The sequence below is a fragment of the Phaseolus vulgaris genome, chromosome 8, assembly GCF_051622355.1.
Source record: "Phaseolus vulgaris cultivar YP4 chromosome 8, ASM5162235v1, whole genome shotgun sequence".
NCBI classification, from domain to species: Eukaryota; Viridiplantae; Streptophyta; class Magnoliopsida; order Fabales; family Fabaceae; genus Phaseolus; species Phaseolus vulgaris.
Genome location: NC_143505.1, coordinates 13556118 through 13581152, shown reverse-complemented (window position 1 = coordinate 13581152; position 25035 = coordinate 13556118). Strand labels below are relative to the sequence as shown.

At 35.4% G+C, this 25035-nt stretch overlaps 1 protein-coding gene and 2 pseudogenes across 3 annotated transcripts; 1 reads left to right on the top strand and 2 right to left on the bottom strand.

The window, feature by feature from the left end:
• Positions 1–387: 387 nt before the first annotated feature.
• Positions 388–1698, bottom strand: LOC150025442 (uncharacterized; annotated as a pseudogene).
• Positions 1699–6964: 5266 nt separating this feature from the next.
• LOC137826104 (tropinone reductase homolog) lies at positions 6965–23410 on the top strand. 2 transcript variants are annotated; one of them, XM_068631959.2, is made up of 6 exons: positions 6965–7080; positions 7208–7416; positions 7493–7700; positions 13572–13788; positions 13894–14006; positions 23065–23410. In XM_068631959.2, exons 2-6 carry the CDS (start codon positions 7325–7327, stop codon positions 23230–23232), a joined length of 798 nt encoding a protein of 265 aa, XP_068488060.2. In that variant the 5' UTR covers positions 6965–7080; positions 7208–7324; the 3' UTR covers positions 23233–23410. The 2 variants fall into 2 exon arrangements, with proteins under 2 accessions (XP_068488060.2, XP_090149864.1); XM_090293738.1 differs by lacking the exon at positions 6965–7080 and having other exon boundaries at positions 7166–7416.
• LOC150025441 (uncharacterized) lies at positions 19892–22325 on the bottom strand (annotated as a pseudogene). Its single transcript, XR_016514628.1, has one exon. The product of XR_016514628.1 is annotated as an uncharacterized LOC150025441 (transcript).
• Positions 23411–25035: the final 1625 nt, after the last annotated feature.

The window sequence follows — 25035 nt, the reverse complement described above, 5'->3', positions numbered from 1 at the left end:
TTCTTTTAAAAGTTCTTTTACTTGAGGAGGTAGAGTCAAAGTCTCAAGATTTGTGGCAGTGCATGTAAGTTTTCATTTACAAAAGATAAGGCTTTGAGGTTGTTCAACAAGAAGCAAATTTTTAAATGTATTTTCAAGCGTCTTGTCTTGTTGAATGACTTTGTGGGAAGGAACACTCTTCTCTCACGCCTTTTGTTCTCTAAGGATTCTCTCTTTTTCTAATTTGATTTTTTTTTCTCTTCATCCCTCTTTTGTTTCATTTGTACTTGATCTCTCACCACTTGCGAATGTGGTAAAAGATTAAGTATAAACTTCTTTTGATTATGGGTGAAGGTAATCTCGATGGTTAAACCATTGTTCATGGTTTTCTTGTCAAATTGCCAAGGTCTACCCAATAAGATGTGGCAAGCCTCCATGGAACTACATCACATAAAACACTATCTTTGTAGTTACCCACAGAAAACTCGACTTTCAGTTGCTTGTCTGCAGTTAGTCCCCCGTCTTCATTAATCCATTGAAGTTTCTAAGGTTTTGGATGAGGGACTACTTGTAGATTTAGCTTTTCAACCATCCTAGCGCTACAACAATTGCAGCAAGAGCCACTATCTACAATGAGAGAACATATGTTTTCAAAAACTTTGAATCTTGTATGAATGATGTTCTCTCTTTGTGTTTCTAGGTTCACGCTAGTTTGGTTGTTGAGGGTCCCCCTAATCATCATTAATTCCCCCTCACAAGGATATACTCTCATTATTCTCCTCCTCTTCTTTCCCACTAGGTGCATCATCACAACTACTATACTCATCTACCCCCCTTAAAAACAAAGTTCTTTGATTTGGGCATTGAGCTTGCACATGGCCTCTTCCAAAACATTTAAAACACTTAACATCCCTAGTGCGAATGGGTGGAGTGAGCATATCTTTACCTAAACTTTTGGGAGTCTCTTTTGGTTTTTCTTTAGGTGTACTCTCCTCCCTTTTAAAGTCTCTTCTTGGATAGGAGTTGGAGTATGAACCTTCCTTACGACTTGAAGTTTTCCTTAAATTTTGTTGTTCAACCTTGATACATAGTTGAACCAAATCATTCAAGTCTTAGTAAGGTAGGAGTTCAACTATATCTCTAATCTCAATATTAAGCCCACTTAAAAATCTTGCTATGGTGGTGGATTCGGATTCCCTAATGGAGGCTCTCATCATATATAGTTCCATTTTTTGTCTATACTCCTCTACACTCATGGTTCTTTGTTGGAGTCTTTGGAGCTTGTCCATTAAATCCCTATTATAGTAGGAGGGAATATGGCAACGTCTTAAGGCTCCCCTAAGGTCATTCCAATAATATGGGAGGATCCTTATGAAGACGCCTTTCTCTCTCAAGGGTCGTCCACCAATACATAGCATTGCCTTGGAAACTTAGAGTGGCTAAGGATACTTTGTTTTCTTCGTTCACATTGTGACAAGCAAACAATTGTTCTACTTTCATTTCCCAATCTAGATAGGTCTCTACATTCTCTTTACCATGGAAATGAGGTAGATCTATCCTAACCTCTCTAGGGCTTTCTTTCTTTTCTCTTCTAACTCTTCTTGGGGGTGGTTGATAATATTCATTGATCCTAAGGCTTTGTTTCCCATATAATTCAATACCCTTAGAGCTAGATGTATGTGAACCTTTTTTTGATTTAGTGTATTCATCTTTAAACATTTTCAAATCATCTCACATTAGAGCAAATTGAGCATCCCTTTCTTTAAGTTGGGCCTCATGATGCAATTGTATAAATGAAAGTGCTTGAACATCTTGGGCAACTTTTTCCAAAAGGGTTTTAAGAATTGTTACATCACTTTCATTAGATTCGCGAGATGGAGAATGCATGGTTAAAGACTTGTGTTCTAAGTATTTTACCCCAAAAAAGATAAGGATAGTAGTGAAGGTAGTTTTCCAGGAAAGAGAGGTGAGTCACTAGGACTTCTTAAATACCAAGTCTTTCCTTGCCAAAACCTATCGCTCAAGACTTGTCACAAACCTTTTTCTAAGTAAACTACGTAAATCACAAGTAGAAATGAAACACAATTTTATGCAAAGAAAACAATGCAAAGCAATTAACAATACAAAAAAGTAATTAAAACAAAACAATTAACTAAGCACAAATTAAAGATTGCTAACTAAAAAGCTTTAAACTATACGAATTTTAAGGTGAGGCTTCTAGACACTTGGAGTCATTGAAGACACACTCACCGTCTAACACGTAATTATTCTACTAATTAATCAAAGTTGAATGTAATTACAACTCAAAGGAAATACAAAAGAAATTGAATTACACAAAATAAAATTCAGATTTTCTAAACTATGCACTCTTTGGCTTGCGGTTGATCTTCCTTGATGTGTTCTACAATGTGTATGTGTTTGTATTTATATTTGCTGCAGCTCCTTGCCTTAACCTCTTATGGTTAGCCAATTAAAATCTTCAAAACAGTACCTACTAAGTAGGGATGGACTCACCACAATGGTTAATTCCAACTTAACAAGCACCAATTTGAGATTCTTTCACCAACAATTTAGAGGTCAACAAATTAAAGCAAAGAACAATTCAAATTTAAAATTAGGACTACAGCAAATGAATTAATTTGTAAGACACAACTAGAAGGAATATTGAATAAATTTGAGAAGAAATCAAATAGGCACTCAATAAAAGGTGGCACACAAATTGAACCTAAAGAATGAGACTAGAATTGATTAAAAAAACCAAAACAGTACTACTGGAAATTTTAGGAACAAAAGGCGTGACTTATAAAATTTATGTTGAGCTGGCTATTTGAAATATGAATCTCAAATTTGAACCACAAACAATTCAAGATCTTAGAAAACTTTTGGCACTGGAATCACACCAAAATAATGCACCAAAAAATCGTGATAAATTTTTCAAATATCTTGTCAAATTACCGTCTCTGTTGGCGCCAGGATGTACACTTTTTTTGTTTGATTTATCATTTTTTTTTCTATTTTGTCTTTTGATCTGATTCTTTTTTTCTTGTTTTTATAATACATCAATCTGTATAAATCCAGAGTTTCATAATTTTTCTTCAACGTATTTTAATTTCATAAGAAAAATCAGCTAGCACAGAATTGAAAACAAAGTAATCCTAATTTTGGAATTAAAAACAGTTTGAAGAAACTTCAAAAACACAATGGAATTGATGTATATAAATTTGAATGGATCTAACACACGACTAAGAACTCAAATCTAGAAAGAAAAATGTACCAAACGATCAAATAAACTCAGATTAAAACTGGACTCAAATCAAATCAAGAAACCAAAATTATCAAAAACAACACTACATGGAATTGATGACAATTTAGGAGAAACATGACTAGACAAAACACAATTGGATTTAAAAATCAAAATGACTCAAAACACACAATATGAACCAATTAGAATTGCAAATAAGACTCAAATAAACCAAAAACAGAACAGCAACACAAATCTATATGGATCCTACACCAAAATTTGCAAAATAGAAGCTCAAGAACAAATTGAACATGAATGCACCGATTGGATTGAATCAAAACAGCATTTAGTGCAAAATTAAACTCAAAAACAGCAAGACAATCAAGGATTCATGAAGAACAACACGGAAACAAGATTAACACAAAAAAATTAAAACAAAATAAGGCACTTAGCTCTTGAAGACCATGGCTCTGATACCAAATGATGGAGATGTGCCTTCATGATTTTTGGATTTTGTTGGTGAATGGTGGAAGCATCATGGATTGAAGAAGAAGCAAGGTCCTCCTAAGAGTGGTGGTGACCTTGAAGGTGCATGAGAGGTAGGGATTGAGAGTTGTGAGGCCAACTCTACTTGGAAAGGGAAATTTTGTGAAGATTAAAAGCCTAACCTAGGAGGTTTTGGGCAAGAAGTGAAATTGGCACAATTTGGCAGCAATTCACTAAGTATATTAATCTTCCAAAACTAAGAGCAAGACACTCCTTAAATAGCTTAGGAGGCCGGTTTACACAAGGCAAAAATGAGAGGGAAATTCAAATGCTATGCACATATGAATGGTGCCTAAAATTCAGCACATGGGAGGTAGGTTCTAGAATTCTATCATGTGCAATTAGATATAAAACCTTACGCTCCTCTTTGGGCTAATGTGGGTCGGTCGTAAGTTTAATTATGAGTAGGAAACTCTAATTAAACTTAGGTTAGCATTTTAGGTACCATTTTGCATGATCAACAAAATTACAAAAGAAATAATCTATGCTACTTTTGACAAGAACGTAAAAGCTATTCTACGCTTGAAACTTGGCATCTTTGAGCATGTAGAGATAGGTCTCTCTGCCATCAGTAGCAGTGTTCCAATCCTCTTCAAGCTTTCTAGCCATGATCCTAGTGATTGGCCCAATATGACATGGTGGTTTGCTTTCAGTTGTAGTGATGCTTGGCCCTCTTCCATCAAAGACAATGCTTACCGATGGCACGAAGACAATGCAAAGAAGAGAGGAAGAAAAAAGGAAGCACATAAGAGAAACGAAGCGCTAGAGAAAGGAGAGTATAACAAAGTAAGTGGTGCGTTTTTGAATTAGGGTTAAAAATGTTTTAAGAAGGCGACTATTTGTAAAGCCGCATTTGTTAATCAAGCGTTTTGATTTTCAAGGGCGGCTGTACAAATAGCCGCCCCTGTAAATCCAAACATTTGATTTACAAGTGCGGCTTTACTAATAGCCGCACTTATAAATGAACTTAATTACAAAAATGTCACCTTGTTTTTTAAGAAAGCGTTTGAACGCAAAGCCGCATTAAATAAACCGCACTAGTTTATACATTTTGCACTAGTGACTGATGAAAATACACAGAAGAGAGTAAAAACATCTTCATTTTTTCTTACCATCTTCTTATATACAATTTTCTTATAGGCAGGATTAACAAATACTCAATAGACTCGCCATCAATAGACTCGCCAACCTTCCAAATCTATATATCCTCATTTTCTAGAGCGAGACTTGAACCGTACACCTCCTCAATAAGCTGACTAACCTGGTTCTTCTCCCACTCGAAAAGATCCCTTCTCCAATTTAAATTCTACACCCAAATGTTATTAACCCAATCCCCACAACGGAAAAGCTTAGCATCTTCAACCATGGACAAAGAGAAAAGTCTTGGAAATCTACTTTTCAGATCCTCAGAACCCAGCCAATTATCTTTCCAAAAGAAAACTTCTTTACCATTTCCAACTTCCCACTTAAAGCGGGCTTCAAAAGTCTTTCCCCAGTCCTCCAACATCCAAATTTCCTTCAAGTCTCTTCACCAGAGAGAATCAAATATGTTTAACCTCTGCTCTTTTAAACATCTCCAACCTCATACTTAGACTCTAGAATCTCCTTCCACAACCCACCCTTGTCCAGACTTGGACGCCATATCCATTTTCCCAATAAGACCACATTGAAAAACCTTATATTAAGAATGCCAAGACTGTCCGCTCTCAAGATTTACAAACCTTGTTTCAAGAAGCTTAGACAATTTTCCTCCCTTCAAATTCCAACCCTATAAAAAAATTCAACTGTAAAGTCACAATTTTTTCAACACTATGGAATGAATAAAACAATAAATAGAAAATTAACTTCTCTAAAATTTATATAATAAAATCATAATTATTTATTTAAGTTCTATGCTTAAAAACATGTTTATTTAACTTTTATGAAAATACAAATTTGTAACATTCTCTTTCCTCACTCTTTTTCATTTATTTTTAGGTACTCTTTTTATCTATTATTTTTTTATTCAACTATTTTGATGTCTTTTTCATTTCTTTCTTAATCTTTTAAATTCTTTTAATATTATATATTTTTTTAATTATAGCAAATATTAATCAAAATAACAATATTCTTTTAATTACATTTTCACACATATTATCGATTTAATAATTAAATTATATTTAACTGATTTAAAAAGTAAAAAAAGACTTTACGTGGATCAAACCGACTTAATTAAAAGAAAAATGGATAAAAATATAAAACTGTGCGTATGTCAAGCTGATGAAAGACTATAATTTGGTCAGGCCAACATAATTAAATAAATAAATAAAAATGAAAAACTATGTGTTGGGCAACTCAATGCAACTACGAAAAATAAATTAACTAAAAATATACAAAATCAAATTTAATTGTGCGTTACCAAGTCTACACTACTCTTTTTAATTAATTAAAAAAAGAATATTTTACGTGCATAGGTCAAGTTAATGTTTTGTTTTTTCTTAAATAATTTGGTCCACAGTATTTACTTTATGTCTCTTTAGCATCAACCGTAACCTACTTTATTTGCGACATGAAGTCATTAAAGTCCAGGCTTATCTTTAGGAACTAATACGTGCTTTTCTTGTATTACACCAATCACATAAAAACAAATAGAAATGGAAGACTAATGAGTCCAAACAAAGAAAATCATGCAGCACCCATTACTCACCATATATCATATCCCAACATTCAATGGATTAAAAGTTCATTGGAGAATAGGCTAACAAATAAACTCCCACAAATTCACCTTAAGTTTAATTTTCAGAGTAAAATTCAGAAAATTTTAGAAGTTTCTCTCGTGATTTGATTCATAATTCATTATTATTGTACCATTCTTAATTTCCAACTAAATCTAGAATAAAAAAATATTGTGAAAGTGCAAATAAGATGGTTTAAAGACTTATATGTAAGACTTCCACAATAGGCTGGAATTTTTACAAGTAGACCATAGAAAGCAAATCCAAAAGAAAACATCACGTCAGACTCTATCACAGAAGCCCTCTCTATCGCGTGTAATTCCCTCCAAGCTCCTGAAGAATAAGCACCGCAACACAAAACCAATCACATAAAAACAAATAGAAATGGAAGACTAATGAGACCAAACAAAGAAAATCATGCAGCAATTCCCCTTGATTACTCACCATATATCAGTAATACTTGATTACTCATCACTTCCTGATCCAATCACTTGATTACTCGCCATATATCACATCCCAACATTTAATGGATCTAAGGTCATTGGGTGAAAAGGCTAACAAATAACCTCCCAGAGTTTCAGTTTAAGTTTAATTTTCAGTGTAAGTGAAATTCAGAAAATTGAAAGTGTAAGTTTAATTTTAATAGAAAGTTTATTAAAATTTATTCATATAAGGTCAGTTACTTGTGGCTGATTGTATATGGCGATAAGCTTAAAATCATTGACAGGCACAAAGTGTTACGGAACTTGAACATGCATATATAAAGAGATGCCTTTGAGCTTTTCTTTCTGCTTCACAACACATCTATTTTCCATTTTGTTGAAGTGTTGGATTAGAAACAAAAATGGGGGAACCAAAGTTGAGCAGAATGAAGGACAAGAGATGGTCACTCGATGGCATGACAGCTCTTGTGACAGGAGGCACCCGAGGGATTGGGTTGGTAACATACTTTACGAACATATTTCCTTTTCTTCAGTTGAATCTTTACTTTGTCTTGTTTATTTTTTATTAGGCATGCGATCGTGGAGGAATTGGCAGAATTTGGGGCAAGTATTCATGTATGTTCACGAAAGGAAGAAGATATTAATAGGTGTTTAGAAGAGTGGAAAAAGAAGGGCTTCAACGTCACTGGTTCAGTCTGTGATGTCTTACATCGCCACCAACGCCAAACACTCATGGAAACTGTTTCCTCCATCTTTCAGGGCAAGCTTAACATTCTAGTAAGATTCAACCACTCATCATAACCTTTTTTTCCCCTCCCTCCAAACAAACATTCTGAAGCAAGATTTAAAGATTAGTTTATTTGTGGAGATACTGCATATCTTACCTTGTTAAGCCTTAAACTCAAAGTTGTGATCAATTTTTTTTTTAGAAATTTAAATGATAAATAATTATTATTTTTAATTTTTTTTTTGAATATAATTTATAATATAATTGTTATCAGAAAATAGGTGAATTTGAAAAGTCTATTGTGAGACTATTCAGAAATAATATATTCTTCATTTGAAAATATAACTTTGAAATAAACATATATTTTTTGTTCATTATAAATTTGTATCAAAACTATGATCAATATAATCAATAATCTGTCATTCTCCCGATTAAGAAAGATAACAAACTAAGACAATTATTGGAACATCAAAATGAAAGTTCTTCTTGAATCTCAAGATTCTTAGGAGGTGGTTCAAGAAGTTTTTGGAAAACCAGAAAATATCACAGGATACTCGATGGTCCAAAACAAAACATTGAAAGGGACACGATCTAAAGATAACGAAGTTTTGTACATGTTATATCGAGCTGTTGATGAGACAATTTTTCAAAAGATTGTTGGTGCATCAACATCAAAGGAAGCATGAGACATTTTGGAAAATGTGTTCAAGGGTGTCAACCGAGTTAAACAAATGCCTCTTCAACTCTACAAAGTGAGTTGGAGGCCATGAAGATGAAGGATTCAGAAGTTGTATCTAGTTACATCAATCGTGTGCAAATGGTAGCCAATCAACTTAAACGTAATGGAGGAACTCTCACGGATGCAAGGATTATGGAGAAAATTCTTGGTTCATTGACCTATGACTTTGAAAAGGTTGTAAGTGCAATCGAGGAGTCAAGAAATTTGGAAGAAATGATTGTTGATGATCTCGCAAGTTCTCTTGAAGCATATGAACAATGAAAAAAGAAAAAGAAAAAGAAACAAAAAGTCTTGGAGGAAGCCTTACAAACCAAGATGAACATAATGGAAGACAAGGTGATGTATGCAAAACATCTTGAAGGTTTTGGTCATAATGGAGGTCATAGAAACAACAATGAAGAGAGAGGAAAAATGAACCAGCATAACTGGCGTGGACGAGGTCGCGGTCGTGGAAGAAGTGGTTGTTCAAATCATCTAAATGTTGAATGTTACAATTGCGAAAAATATGGACACCATGCAAAGGATTTCTATGCCAATAAGAAAGTGAAAGAAAATGCAAAGTAGTCGAGGAAGATGAAGTAAAGATGAAGGGATTTTCATGATGGCAAATGAAGCTGTCACTCTGCATAGTGACATGGTATGGTATGTACCTGACTTGAAAAATAATATTCTTAGTATAGGACAATTATTAGAGAAAGGATGTTTGGTTTTCATGAAATACTGAATGTTGAACTTGAAGAACAAAAAAGATAAAGTGCTCGCACATGTGGAGATGCCAAAGAATCAAATGTTCAAACTCAATTAAAGAATATATAAGAGAGGTGTTTGGAAGTCAACATGGAGGACAAAGCATGATTATGACATTTACGGGTTGGACACTGTCAGCCAGAGGCAAAAAGTACATGTCAATCGCTTTCACAAACTATTGTGAGGAACAAGGTATCAAAAGATTCTTTACATCACCATATTTACCTCAACGAAATGGGTTTGCATCAATAATCTTTGTCGCTTGTTTCACATCAACAACCATCATCGTGCCACCAATTGCAACATCTAAAAGCATATTTGTATTAGATATGAGACCATTATGAAATATGCTCAATTGAATTATTTGGGCATTTTCTCAACATCATTTTAAATCTCTCCCGTGTTTCACAGATGGCTTCATCTGCTCTTTGTCTGGTCATAGAAATATTAGACTTTGCTTTGATGTAGCGAGATATTGGAAAAAATATATGTAGAAATTTTTTCTCTACATCCTTCCAGTTAGTGAGACTCTGATTTGGATGTGATTTGAGTCATTCTTTTGCCTTTCCAACCAATGAAAAAGGAAACAAACGCATATAAACAATTTCAATATCACCTTATTGAAAACCCATTGTTCCCCTAAATTAAAATGTAGACAAATGTGTATATGGATCCTCATGATCCATTGCTGTAAATTGATGGGTACTGATAAGACTAAGAAAAGCAGGTTTCATCTCCAAGGCCCTGGTCCGCATGGCATAATCTCCAAGGGTTCTCCTAGGAGGTGGTACTAGCTCTTCTGCCATGTTGCTTTTCTCTTGAAAAATATTAATGTGAAAAGAAAAAGTGATTGAGGATTCTTCTTTAGTGTCTCCTTGTCTTTCTTTTGTCTTTGTCTTTCTGTTTCTTTTAGTTGCCATTTCAATCTCTGATTCAAATAATAATTGGTCTTTAGGAATTTGACCTCTTAATATCATATAAGACAACTAAATCAAGGGTTAGCACAAGGATTCATTAGCAGTAAAGTAATATTTTTTAAAATTAAAATTGAAAACAAATAAATTTAAAATAAAGAAATTTGCAATTAAAAGAAAATAAAAGAAAATAAAAACAATTAAAATATTCACAATATTTAGGAATTTGTACTAAAAAATTCAATTGTTTCCCGCAATGACGCCAGAAACTTGATGACTATTTTCACAGCAAGTGTACCGCGCCAAAAGTAATAATTTGTTCCTAAGAAGGAACCCACAAGGAACAATTGAATTATCAAGTATATGATTCATTAAATAGAAAACAAAATAATAAATTTTGGTGGGAATTTGTTGTGATTACAAGAATTGTAAAGAAAGCACGTTAAAAAGTTTGTTGGTTCAATTGGGAAAATTAGGATTGGGGTTCATCCTTCTTACTCTTTTGTATTTTGAAAAGAGTAGTATTATTCTATCATTTGATTGAAGTTGATGCTTATATAAAAGTCATTTATATCGATTCCTTGCTTATAAAATTATTAAGAGAGTCTCTTAAATATCGATTCCTTATATATTTATAAAAACTCCTTAGCATTATGATTAGATGTTGATAAAATTAACATTTCAAATCTATTCCTAACATTCAAATATGTTAAGCATTTTCATTTGGGTTAGAAACTTAAAGATATTTTTCAGTCAAATCTAAGGATCTTGATCATGGTAAACATGCATTACAAATAAAATGATAATCCAAGATGTTTCTCTTTGATGGTTGCCTCCTCTAGGGTTTTCTATCACCTTCTTTTCTCCCAATTGATGTCTAGGATTGTGCCTTACGCCTCATATGTAACCTAGTTGGGCTTGAGCTGAGTTACTTCTCGCTTGGGTGTGATTCGGCTCGCCTAGGCATGTTGGACAAAAACAAGCCCAACGTCTCTGGAGTGATCTCTCCTAAACGAGATTGGCTCGCTTTGGTGAGATCCTCTACCAGCTTCTGGCTTGGGCGAGTGATGAAGCGTTCCATCTTTTCCTTTTTAGCTTTGTTTATTCTGCTTTTCCCCTTTCATCTTCATTCTTCCCTAGAATTATGAAATTAACACAAATTTGAGAATAAATCATTCTTATTCAAATTATAATCACAAATTATGTAAAAATATTTAAATTCATAAATTAGGGGTTATATTATAGTTATTTTATCAATTAATATCCATAAGTGTTTGTATTTTAATATGAAATATTAATGAAATATGACAATTATCAGTATGACGAGAAGACAAAACCTTTTAAGTTATTTGATCACATTGATAGAAAGGTGATTGTTAGTTGAGGCATACAAGTAAATGAAGAAACCACGTGGGATTGGTAGAATCAAATGGAGGCAAAACAAGGAGAGTCAGTGAGTGTTGCACTAATAAATACTCCAATAATTTCTCTAGATTATGACGAAGAAGAATAGCAACGCCAAGCAAAGATGGAGAGCTTACAAGACTTATATGACTCAACTGATGAAATGCATTTGATTTGCTTATTAGTAGCCTTAGAAAACAATGAATTTGAGGAAACATTAAGAGACAAGAAAGGAAAAGTTGTAATGGATAAAGAGATTAAAGCAATTGAAAGAAATGGAATGTGGGACTTAGAGTTGCCAAAAGGTATAAGCCCATAGGTGCAAAATGGGTGTACAGGAAAAAGATGAATGTCGAAGGGAGGGTTGAAAAGTATAAGGCACGCCTAGCTGCAAAAGGATACAAACAAAAGGCGAGAGTTGATTATGATGAAATTTTTGCTCTGGTTGGAAGAATGGAGACAATTCGACTTCTTTTGTCTTTTGTTGCTCGACTTGAGTGACCAATCTATCAAATGGATGTGAAATCTGCTTTTTTAAATGGAGTCCTTGAAGAAGAAGTCTATGTAGAGCAACCGCCTAGGTATATGAAATCTAGAAAGGAGAGCAAAGTGTTGAAGTTGAAGAAAGAACTCTATGGATTAAAACAACCGCCCTATGCCTGGACACCTGAATTGATACTTACTTCACAACAAAAATACATTTTTACAATGTCATTATGAGCATGCATTGTACGTAAAGAAAGAAGAAGGTAATTTACTTTTTTTGTTGCTATTTATGTTGATGATCTTATTTTCATGGGGAGTAATGAAAAGATGGTTGGAGATTTTAAAGAAGTTACAAAGCGAGAGTTTGAAAGACAAACTTATGATTGATAAAATATTTTCTTGGCCTTAAGATTAAATAAGGAGATTTTGTAATTTTTGTGTAACAAGAAGCATATGTGAAGTATATTTTGAAGAAAAGCAAGATGGAAGATAGTAATCCGATAACAACACCAATGGAGCTTGGTATGAGACTCTCTAAATTTGAGGGAGAAGATAAAGTGAATGCAAGTAAATACTATAGTTTAGTAGGGAGTACACGTTATCTCACATGTACAAGGTCAGACATTGCGTATAGTGTTGGTATAGTAAGTCGATCCGTGGAGTATCCAAGATGCTCGCACCTAAAAGCTATTAGAAGAATTCTTCGATACATCTGAGGAACAAAATCACTTGGGCTACTCTACTAAAAAAACAAATGAATTTAATTTGGTTGGATACTTTGATAATGATTAGTGTGGAGATGTAAATGATCAAAAAAATATAGCAAAATACGTGTTCTACATGGGAATACAACATTCACATGGCTTTCAAAGAAGCAGTCAATCATAACTTTGTCAACATGTGAGGCGAAATATATTGTAGCATCTTGGTGTGTCACACGATTTGGTTAAGAAATTTATTATAATTTAAATTTGTGACAACATGAGGCAACCGAAATACGAGTCAACAACAAATAAGGCATTTAATTGGTTAATAATTTGGTTCATCATGAGAAGTAAGCATATTGATGCTCATTTTCATTTTATTATGGAACATGTGAAGAATGGAGAAGTAAAAATAATGCATGTTGCAAGTCATGACCAAGTAGCATACATTTTGACAAAACTTCTGCCAACAACTTTGTTTGAAAAATTGAAGAAGATGATTGAAATGAAAAATATGAAATGTTTGCGTTTAAGGGAGGAATTTGGTAAGCATTAAACCCAAAACTCCCATCAATGTTGTTTTCCGTGAAAATTTAAATGGCCTATTATTATTACCTTTTGATTTTGAATGTAATTTATAATATAATTGTTATCGAATAATAATAGGTGAATTGAATAAGTCTATTATGAGACTATATAAAGACATTGTATTCTCTATTTAAAACTACAAAAGTAAAATAAAAATATATTATTTGTTCACAACTCTAATTATAAAATAATTATATTAGATTGAGTTATACTTAAATTCATTTATTTACTAAGTCAAGACTTCATTATTATTTAGGCTTATCAGTGAATTATTCTTCATTTTCTGATTCATTTTTCATTATTGTATTTGAGATGATTTCATATGTGGTTCTCTCTTAGGTGAACAATGCAGGGATAGACATATCAAAGCAAATAATAGATAACACTGCTGATGATATATCAACTGTGATGGCTACCAATTTTGAGTCTGCTTTTCATTTGACTCAACTTGCACACCCACTTCTTAAAGAATCTGGATCTGGAAACATTGTATTTATTTCATCCATTACAGGCGTAAAAGCTATTCCACTTTTATCTGCATATTCAGCCAGTAAAGGTATATGCATACTAATTTTCATTTGTAATTTTCCAAATCTAACTTGTTGATATGAATGAAATGGGTGGTAGAAGATATTTTATCTGAATATATAGTTTAATTCAGGTGCCATGAATCAATTCACCAAGAACGTGGCATTGGAGTGGGCAAGGGATAACATTCGTGCAAATGCTGTAGCACCTGGACCAATTTGGACTCCACTCTTGGAATCAGTCATGGTATGTTTTAAGATATGAAATAGGTATTGAAAATGTAGAAAACAAGAGGAAGATGCATATTATTATTGTAAATTTGGATCATGTCCAGTTTGGTTTTTAATGTTTCCAAGGTTATACTAAATTATTTTAAAAAAGCAGTGGATGGTTATAGTTAGTTTGCAAAAAATGCACCTTCTATGTGCTCGTACCCTCATGATAATAATTTATTCATTAGGTATCATAGAGACCAAGACACATTAATTCCAACTTTTATGTATTGGTGTATTCCTTCTTAGAAAACTATTATGAGTTTAAGATCTTATTAAAAAATAATTAAATATCATATAATAAAGAAGACTTATAAATTTATTGTATAATTTTTTTTAAGTAAAAGGTAGTGTCATATGTGTTGGCTTCCAGGTGGAGAGACTTAACCTACCTTTCTACTTTTTTTATTGGCAAAAAAAAGAATGAATATAAATTGAGATATTTCAGATATATCTCAACCCGTATACAAAAATAATGATGTCCTTTAGCTTGTTACTTGCATATTAAAGTTAACAACACAGGAAGAATAAGCTCAATGTCTACCCATACCCAAATACAAAAAAGGTCACCTCTAACTTGAATCAAACCTGCTCAACCCAACCTCCCCCCTCTAACCTTTACTCTTTTTTTATTGACCTCATGCATACAAATGGTTCTAGACACCAATCTGAGTAAGAAAAGCATGCTTAGCGTACCTATGAACAAACTTGTAGCTGCGCCATTATAAAGATTTCTATGTGATGTATGCGTCCATTCTTGAAAACATTCTTATTTCTTTGTTTTCAAATTTTGTCTATAACTGCTACCCACACACAATACTAGATTCGATTAACATGTTCGCTTTCCTTATTCATCCTAAAGTGTGATAAAAGCATTTTTGAATCCTGATAAACCACTGATGTCCTACCCACCCACTCAAAGCACTTAAACCAAACCAGCCACGCTACCCTGCACGTACTAAACAGATGAGGCATTGTTTTCGCATCCTCCCCACACATATTACATATGCTACTCTCCACCGTGATCCCCCTTCTCAATAAGTTAGCTTTAACACAATTTTTTTTTCCAACACTCTCCATGCTGTAACTAAGGTTGATGACTGAGCCTTAATCCTCGTGTAAATCAGAACCTTTCCCCTACACCTCACCATTTAGAACTCTATAAACAACCTGGACCGTAAACCTTGAATCATCACTTTCTTTCCAAACCCACGTATCCTCCTTTTCTTCATTAAAAGTCTTCCTCCCCAAAAGCATATCCAGCTCTTGCTCCTGGTGTTTTTCCCAATCAAACAGGCTCATCCTCCACCCTATCTTCCAAGTCCACTCCAAATTGTTGTTCCACTCCCTTCCTTGCCTCAACATGGTTGTCCTGCATGAACATATTTGATATAGCCTCAAAAATTTATCTTTAAGAGCTTCGTTCCCCAACGTTGTATCCTCCCACAAAAATCTCTCTCCCATTCCTGACCTCCCAAAAAAAGTTGTCCTCAAAATTTCCTTTCCAACCCTTTAAACTCCAGACTTCCTTCAAATCCCTCCACCACAGGAAATCTAACTTGCATCTTGTTTGAGCCCACAAATTTCTCCAACCTCTATACTTGGATTCCACCACTTCTTTTCACAAGCCAATTTCTCCAGTGCCCAAGCTCCAGATCCACTTCCCTAGAAAAGCCACGTTGAGCTTTCTAATCTCAATCATACCAAGCCCTCCCGCTCCCTTTAGTTCACAAAATTTTTGCCACGAAGCCTAAGCTGCCTTCCGAGCCACATCCCCAAATAAAATCTCTTTGAAACCTCTCTAACTCCTTTGCCACCATGATTGACATCTTGTAAAGTGACAAATAAAACAAAGGAAGAGAAGACAAGATGGACTTAATTAGACAGAAGCGAACCGCCATCGAGATATACTTGCCCTTTCATCTTCCTAACTTGTTTCTCACTCTCTCCCACACCCCTTCCCAAAAACTTTTTTTTTTTATAACACCCCCTACAAGCATACTAAAGTACTTGAAAGGAGTTTTCATTATCTTACAATTCAGGATATAAGCACAACGCTGTAGCAAATGTTGGTTGCAGCCCACCTCACCTATATAACTCTTCATAAAATTTACCTTAACGCCTGATGCCAACACGAAATAGTTAAGCATAGCCTTAATCACAAACACACTTTGGGGTTTCACTTTATAGAAGAACAAAGTGTCGTCCACATACTGAAGCATGTTCACCTTTATAAGGTTTTCACCGATTGACAGACTCTTTAGCAACTCCTTCTCCACCGCTTTCCTTACCACTCATGCTAGACCCTCGGCCACAATTAAAAATAGAAACAACACTAAAGGATCTCCTTGTCTCAGCCCATACAACATTCTTTATTTCCTCCTTGGTGATTCTTTCTACCAGCATACCGTTATTGACATCTGAGATACGAGAGAAATCTGCATTGTCAAGCCTGACCTGCTGCGAATCACCTCTACTAAACCTGTTCTTAAAGAAGTCTCTAACCTTACCCTTTACCACCTCATGATCTTCATACCATTGGCCATTATCCCTCATCCCATTGATTCCATTCCTCGACCTCTTCCATTTAATGACTGTATGGAAATACCTGGAATTCATATCCCCCTGTTTCAACCATCTTTGTCGTGTTTTTTGTTGTAGAAGCATTTTTGTTTGTGGTTGTTAGTTCTCTACTCTGCCAAAAGAATCCTCCTTTCCTCCCTCCCGACCTCATCTAGCTCATTGACATCATCCCTTGCATCTAAATCTTGAAATCTTGTTTGGATCTCTTCCCCTGCCTTATTAACATTTCTAAAAACTTCTTTGTTCTATACCTTTATGTCTGCTTTCAAAAGATTCAAGTTTTCCTTAAAGACGGAAATCCCACTGTCTTGCACTTCATAGCTCTCCCATTTACTATGGACGAAGTCCATAAACCTGCCATCAGATTGCCAAATATCCAAACTTCTAAATGGTTTAGGTCCCTAATCCACGGTCAAAGTTTTTAATACCAGGGCACAGTGATCAAACACCGATCTACCAAGAACAACTTGTTTTATATCCGACCATTTGTCCAACCATTCACTTGAGACTAGAATCCGATCTATTTTGCTCTTAACCAGCCCTTTGGGCTTATACCAAATGAATTTTCTCCCCTCCATCGGAATGTCAAACAAGTCTGATTTCTCAATAAAAGCATTGAACCTCCTCGTCTCCCCTCTATAAACATGACTGGAATTCACGCTTCTCCTTTCTCCTGACCTCCTAATAGAATTAAAGTCTTCGACTACACACCACGTCCCCGACATGTGTGCCCTTCTCTTCTCCCAAATAGCCTCCTAGATGGCACATCTCTCCCTGAGAGATCCATAACTATAAATATTCACGATGATGATGGGGAGAGACTCCCCCACTTTGCACTCCCCTTCAATAATACAAAAGATCACCCTAATGATGACATTATCCAGATGAAAACAACTTCTCCTCCACATCGTTATTACCCCACCAGCATTGTTATTCGTGCCCTTCTCAACCCAATCAATTTCATTAGTACCCCACATCTGGAAAAAACTTTCCTTCCCCAGCTCCTTACAATTTGTCTCTTGTAAGCATACGACATCTGCTTGCTCTTTTCTTACCAAGTCTTCTAGATATCTCATTTTGGAACTTCCCCCTACTCCGTTAATGTTCATGCTAATCAACTTCATCATCAGAAATACTATCCTCCACCCTGCTTATACTCGCCCTACTACTTACACTATTATTCCTTAATTTCAAAGATTGAAGGTGGCCTATAACGACCTCCTCCTCACCTGTATACAAAAACCCCACTTCCTTTCCCAACTTCCAAATTCTTATTGCTTCGACATGTTCATCTTTCAACCAAAAGAGCCTATTACAATTCTTAACTTCATTGTCAGACAAACCAAGATTTAGAGATTGGCTTTCTAACCTTTGTTCTGGGCCTTTTGTGTTACTAGTTGGCATTGATCCCTTCTCTTCTCTCTTCGTCACCTTTCTTCTTGCACACGTTTCTCTCATTGATGCCCTTTCGTCCTCCTAGACCGTGCGCGATCCTTGGACTAACTCTACCATTTCACTCTCCTTAAGCACTACGATGTCGCCTCTTCCATTGATGAGGAAAGCTTCCACTCCCATGTTCTTGCAAAACCTCTCCTTTACTTCTTCGACAAACACGACACTTGAGCTCAAAACCATGAACTCTAAATTGCGCCACTTACGTAATTTCTCCTACTTGCCTCCTTCGACCGTGACCATCGTCGTCGCAAATCCATCGCTCGTCGTTTCCACATCAACGAAACTATCTCCTTGGTCAGACGCAGCACCGCCGACGATGCTATTGAGTTTAGACGCCACGACGCCTCCGTCCGTCCCTTGGTCTAGGTGCGTCATCTCCTCCAATGTCGCCACGCTCGGTCCACCTTGCTCCTCCCCAACATCATTCTTCAAGCACGACCTACTGCCTCTGCACCGTCCCTCCTTCGCTCTCACCAGACGCACCCCAAGTGGATTGGCCTTGGGCCTGCTCCACACATTGGTAAGTGGGCCTTAAGTGGCCCATGGTAAATTAAGTCAGCCTCTCTACCTATTCCCTTGGCCGTTTCAGCTTCTAAGTACTCCATGTGCCGCAACACACTCTCTTATACTTTGGAGACCTTAACACCCTCTTCTTTCCCAGTGCAGACATTATACCTCCCCATTTCTGTGTAACCCTCCCCATTCTTCGAAATCCTAGTCCCACACAACACCTACCACGGGTCTCCATCTTGATACTTCTCCTTCCATACCATTGCACCGACTATCTCACCACCCTTCTTCTCATCACCGTAGTCCGAACCTTCTGACTCATAATAAGCCACTCCTCCCTTCTCCTCCAAGCCACCTTCTGAGTCCCCTTCTTGCAATGCCCTATTTATGGTGATAAGCATGAGCAAAATCCATGACAGAGGGCTCATCATACATGGCCAACCTACACTGGATCTTGTTTACTCTCAGAAGCTTTATCGTTTTTGTCTCTCCACCCATTGACACCCTAACACAGAGTCTCACATACTCTAACACTTACTTTGTGGTGGTTGCATCATCATGAAAATGGTCAATTGAAGTAAAAGAAAGAGTGCCAAAATAAGAACCGTGAGCACAGAGAAATTCAGAGAAAGAATAAGGAGAAGTTTCGAGAGAGAGAAAAGATGAGTGAAAAAGGGTTTCATTAATCTGAGTATGAATATGCAGTATGAAGGGCTTACAAAAAGTGGAAAATAATATAGGCACTAGTAAAAGCCCAAAGTCCAACAAAGGGCCCAAAAATAGAAAACAGAAAAAATATTTAGAATAACAACAGTAACTAAAATACAGCAGTAACAGAATGATATTTTAACATCCCCCCTCAAGTTGAAAATATATATTTTTCATTCCCAGCTTGGAATATAAGGTCTTGAACATCTTATGTGGGAGGGGCTTCGTGAAAAAATCAGCAGTTTGCATGGAAGAGGAGATAGGGAGCAACTTGATCAGTCCTTGATTGAGTTTTTCACAAACTACATGACAGTCAATTTCTATATGCTTTGTTCGTTCGTGAAAAACTTGATTGTGAGCAATTTGAATTGCTGACTGACTATCACAATATAAGAGATCAGACTGAGTGAAGGGAATATGAAGATCTTGTATAAGGTAGACAAGCCACTGAATTTTGCATGTGGTGGCAGCTAATGCTCTGTATTCAGCTTCAGAGGAGCTTCTTGAAATCGTTTGTTGTTTCTTTGATTTCCAGGAGATCAAAGTTTCACCCAAATATATACAGAAGCCCGTGATGGATTTTCTGGTCTCGGGGCAAGTGGCCTAATCAGAATCGTTGTACGCTTTGATCTGTATAGGAGTATTGTTATGGAGAAAAAGACCAGCACCAGGAGAGGCCTTTAGATATTTGAGAACATGGAGAGCTACTTGAGAATGAATGTTGGTAGGTGTAGATACAAAATGACTAAGGTGGTTGACAGCATAGGCAATATCTGGGCGTGTATTGGTAAGGTAAATGAGGCGTCCTACAAGTCTTCTATAGGAGGTAGCATTTTCTTCATTGAGCCATTCTCTTTTATCAACAGTAAGGCGAAGAGTATGCATGGGTGTGAGAGAGGGAGCACAAGCAAGCATACCAGTTTCTGTAAGGAGATCTAAGGTGTATTTTTGCTGGCTAAGGTGGATACCAGTGTTGTTCCTTGCAATTTCTAGGCCAAGAAAGTATGTAAGATCCCCTAAATTCTTGATGCATAAATGTTGAGGAAGCAAGGTTGTGATTTGATTAATTTCAGCAAGGTTGTTCCTAGTTAAGACTATGTCATCCACATAGACAATGAGTGCAATTATGTTTTCTCCATCATGTTTTAAGAAAAGAGAGTGGTCAACAATAGAGATATTATAGTTATGAGATTTGAGGAAATTAGAAAGTTTGGCGTACCATTGGCGTCCTGCTTGCTTGAAAAGGTTGGTTAAGATTTGATATTGTTGATGAGTAAAATGAGTATCACCATTCTCATTGTTGTTGGAATCATACTCCTCTTGAGTGACAATGTTGTTGACAGAATAAGTCTTACCATTTTGGAGTTTGTAACCGGGTGGGTAACCATGCTTCTTATAGCATGTATCAACAATGTGGCCAGCTCTATTGCAGTGTGTGCAAACCTTTCTATTACTATTATGACTTACCTTTTTCCATCCTGATTGGGAAAACCATGTTTCTTAAAGCACACACTATCATTATGACCATTCTTGCCACAAAAAGAACAAACAACAGAAGACTGCACATTACTCTTGTTTACCATGGGCTGAACATTCTTTATATTAACAATCAAAGCACTGCTACTCAATTGTCGTTCTTGCTGGGCTACTAAAGAAAAGATGTTTGATATACGTGGGACGGGTTCCATTAAAAGGACATGGGATTTAACATTACTATACTAATCGTTTAGACCTCTCAAAAATTGCATGCCTTAGTCTTCCCTTTTTCGTTGAGAGAAAATAGAGGAGATATTGCAAGTACAATTCTTACAGATGCAAACAGATTCGGGTCTGAAATTTTCCAACTCATCCCAGATCACCCTTAATTTTGTAAAATAGTCGGTGATTGAGAGCTCACCTTGGCTTAGCAAGGATGCCTCCATTTGGAGGTCAGAAATGTGTGAGAGGTCACCTTGAGAATATCTTGTCTTGAGATCATTCCAAATTTCTACAGCTTTGTCCATCCAGACGATGCTTTGACGGATAGGGACGGAAACAGAGTGGACCAACCACGAGACCACCATGTTGTTGCACCGATTCCACGTTGAGAAGGTGGAATCTGTCTTTGTTGGTTGTGTAGCAGTTCCATCTACGAACTCGAGTTTATCCTTAGCGCTTAAGGCCGTGAGCATCGACAGACTCCATGAATGATAAATGCTAGAGTCCAACACCGGTGAGACAAGAGGAGTTGTTGGATTCTCGCTTGGATGGAGATACAGATAACTTGGGGTTGATTCCTCCTCTTCTTTCTTCATGCCGAAAGGAAAATTTGTCCAAAAGAAACCAAAGAAATAATAAAATAGAAAAAACAGAACAAGAAAACGAGAAATCAAAGAAAAAACAAAGGAGAAGCGGAAGAGTGAAAGAAAGAAAAATCGGTGAGACAGGATCAATAAGAGATCAGAGATGAAGCACAACAGAGCTCTTCCAAGAAGAGCTCTGATACCATCATGAAAATGGTCAATTGTAGTAAAAGAAAAAGTGTCAAAACAAGAACCGTGAGCATAGAGAAGTTCAGAGAAAGAATAAGGAGAAACTTCGAGAGAGAGAAAAGATGAGTGAAAAAGGGTTTCATTAATCTGAGTATGAATATGCAGTATGAAGGGCTCAAAAAAAGTAGAAAATAATATAGGCACTAGTAAAATCCCAAAGACCAACAAATGGCCCAAAAACAGAAAACAGAAAAAATATTTAGAATAACAACAGTAACTAAAATACAGCAGTAGCATAATGATATTTTAACATCTACCTCGACCAAAGTTCCAACAAGGGCTCTTACCTTCTCAAAGCACTGCCTACTCCAAAACCTAAAAGGTAAGCCTCTACATCTCACCCATACAAGCCTTTCCTCCACTGCAAAGTTGTTGTTCCAAGGCACCACCGATTCGAAGAAGGCCTCAAACCAGTCCTTGTTCTCCTTGTAAGCCTTTTTTACCACACCTTCTGACTCCCTAAACAACAAGACATATTTATCCCCTAGATACCTTATTCTGATAAAATTGAGCCCTTCCATGATGAAACCATCCTTCACGCCCTGCACCTTTCTCGTCCCAATCAGTCTTCCTGCAAAGCATCCTTGTAACCAATTTGTGCTCTCCTCCTTAACTGTTATATGAACGATTGCATCCCTACCATTTTGTGCCCTCTTTTCTCTCCCTTGCTCCACCGGTTGCGCGTACATACGACGTTGAACCTTCCTCCTCCATTCCTTCCTCTGTTGCTTCGGTCGATGATTGTTGTTCCACTCCTCCCTCGTTTCCTCCTTCCTCCTGTATTTTGGCATGTTCACCCTCAGTTTCCATGTCCCTATCCATATTAGGTTTAGCCTACTTTCCGGAGCTTCTATATTAACAACTTATTGGAATCTAACAAAACCAAACATTTTCTTTCTAACATTAAATCTCTTTGAAATGAACACATATTTGATTCTTCCCTTTCTTTTCTCTGAAAATTTTTCCACATGCCTCTTTCATCATGGTCCACACAAAAATCAGTGAAGAAGAAGCTAACCTCCATGGCTAAGAAATGTTGTTCTTACTAACCTACCTTTCATAATAAATGCTTATATAACCAAACTTTATATCTAATGGAACATCGATCATTAGGGTATTATGACACTTATGAAAATTTATGTTATATGTGAAAATGGTATTATCGGTGTGATTTCTATAATTTGACACATATATTATATTTTATTTGTTCATATGTTGATATCATAGTAATTGTTGTTCTTTTAGGAAAAAATGGGGCGGAAAGAGTATGATGATAATGTTACGTCTAAAATACCTTTTGGTCGTATTGGAGAACCCAAAGAAGTATCATCACTTGTTGCTTTTCTTTGTCTTCCAGCTGCATCATATATTACTGGGCAGATTTTATGTGTGGATGGCGGTTTCACAACTTAAATTTCAATTAGTGACTTAATAATTAATTATGAGTCACTTTGCTGAATAAATTCTAGTGTTCAATTTTCATTCTCCGTCTTTCATAATATGTATCCTTTGAGAGTCATCACTGTTAGACTATCTTTTCCTATATGTTCTTAAGCATTGTCCACCGTCTTTAGTAAGTAAGACTTGGGTATTTGGCCTCTGTTATTTATATATATATATATATATATATATATATATATATATATATATATATATATTAAGATGTACTTAGATATGTGAGAATATCCAGTTTAATGGTGTTCTTTTATTTGAAGAAATAATGTGAATACATTGTGATTAAGCTCATGGAAATGAGATATGTGTGATTATCCTGCAAGAGAAAACGACACTAAGATATGATCAACCAATATTTTTCATCTTAGATCAAATATGTATTCTAAAATTTGAAAATTACTTAACTGAATTACTTTGTAATTTTCTAAAATTTATAAATTATTAATTAGGTACGTGGCTTTTTGAACATAAATAAATTATGTTTTACATCATAATAAGTTATGTTGAATTATTATATATTTTTAATTGTAATTTGTGATGTAATTATCTATTAATTTGCTATAAAAAAAAAATTATTATCACCGCACAAAACTAAACCCTAAACTGTAAAAAATCATGATTTCAAGAGAGAGTGAAACACGGTGAGGTCGAGAGGTTTCTCAAGCGAGGGAGGGTGAGTGTCCGAAGATAGCTGACACATCGTTTTTCTTTACTAACTTTCCCGATCATTTCTTCGAAAGATCTATGGAAAGTTTTTCAAAGATGGGAAGAGTCATGGACATTTTCATCTCCGTAAAGCTTAATGCAAGAAATCGGAGGTTCGATTTCGTTAGATTTCACGGCGTTATTGATGTTTTCTCCCTGGACAGAATTGGATGCAATTTGGATCGCTACTTGGAAACTTCAAGTGAATCTACCTAAGTATAGGAGGAACAAAGTCTCCAGGTTTGGTAGGAATGCAAATAAGGGGTTTTTCACCAAAATGGTGCATTTTTTTCATATTTACGTAAATGGACAAAAGCAGAAAAAATTACAGAAATGGACAATTCTTGGTTAAAGTTGTCACATGGAGTACTTAGAAGCTGAAACAGCCAAGGGAATAGGTAGAGGCTGACTTAATTTACCATGGGCCACTTAAGGCCCACTTATTTCTAGCTTTTTTTTTCACCGGAATGGTGCATTTTTTTTCATATTTATGTAAATGGGCAAAAACAGCAAAAATTATCGGAATGGGCAATTCTTGGTCAAAGTTGCCAATAGTGTAGGCAAAATCAATTAAATTTGTTAATCCGTCTGCTTTTTATTTTTTAATTAAAGTTTCTAACTGGGTTGGCAACTTCAGTTTAAATAAAATTGAATAATGGATTGCCAATTTCACTCCATTGAAGTTTTTGATTCTGTTGGCAAATTCAGTTCATTTGTTTTAAATAATTCTTTTTTTTATATTAAAAATTTTATATAATAATAAATTTTTTAATTAAAACTATTAAAACTAAAAAAAATAAAAACTAAATTTTTGTTTTCACAAGAAACAAAGTTACCCAAAATTAAGTTGGATTAAAAATAGGTTGTGTAATAAATATAAAATATTTAGTATTTTTTAGATAATGTTAAAATTAAAAATACTTTTGTTGTTTTTAAAAAATTGAAATTATGTTCGTGAAGTAACGTTTATAGTTGATATAATTATAAATAAATAGGGTAACGTTTAAAGAATATTTATAAAATGATAAATAAGTACAATTCATACATTATTATAAA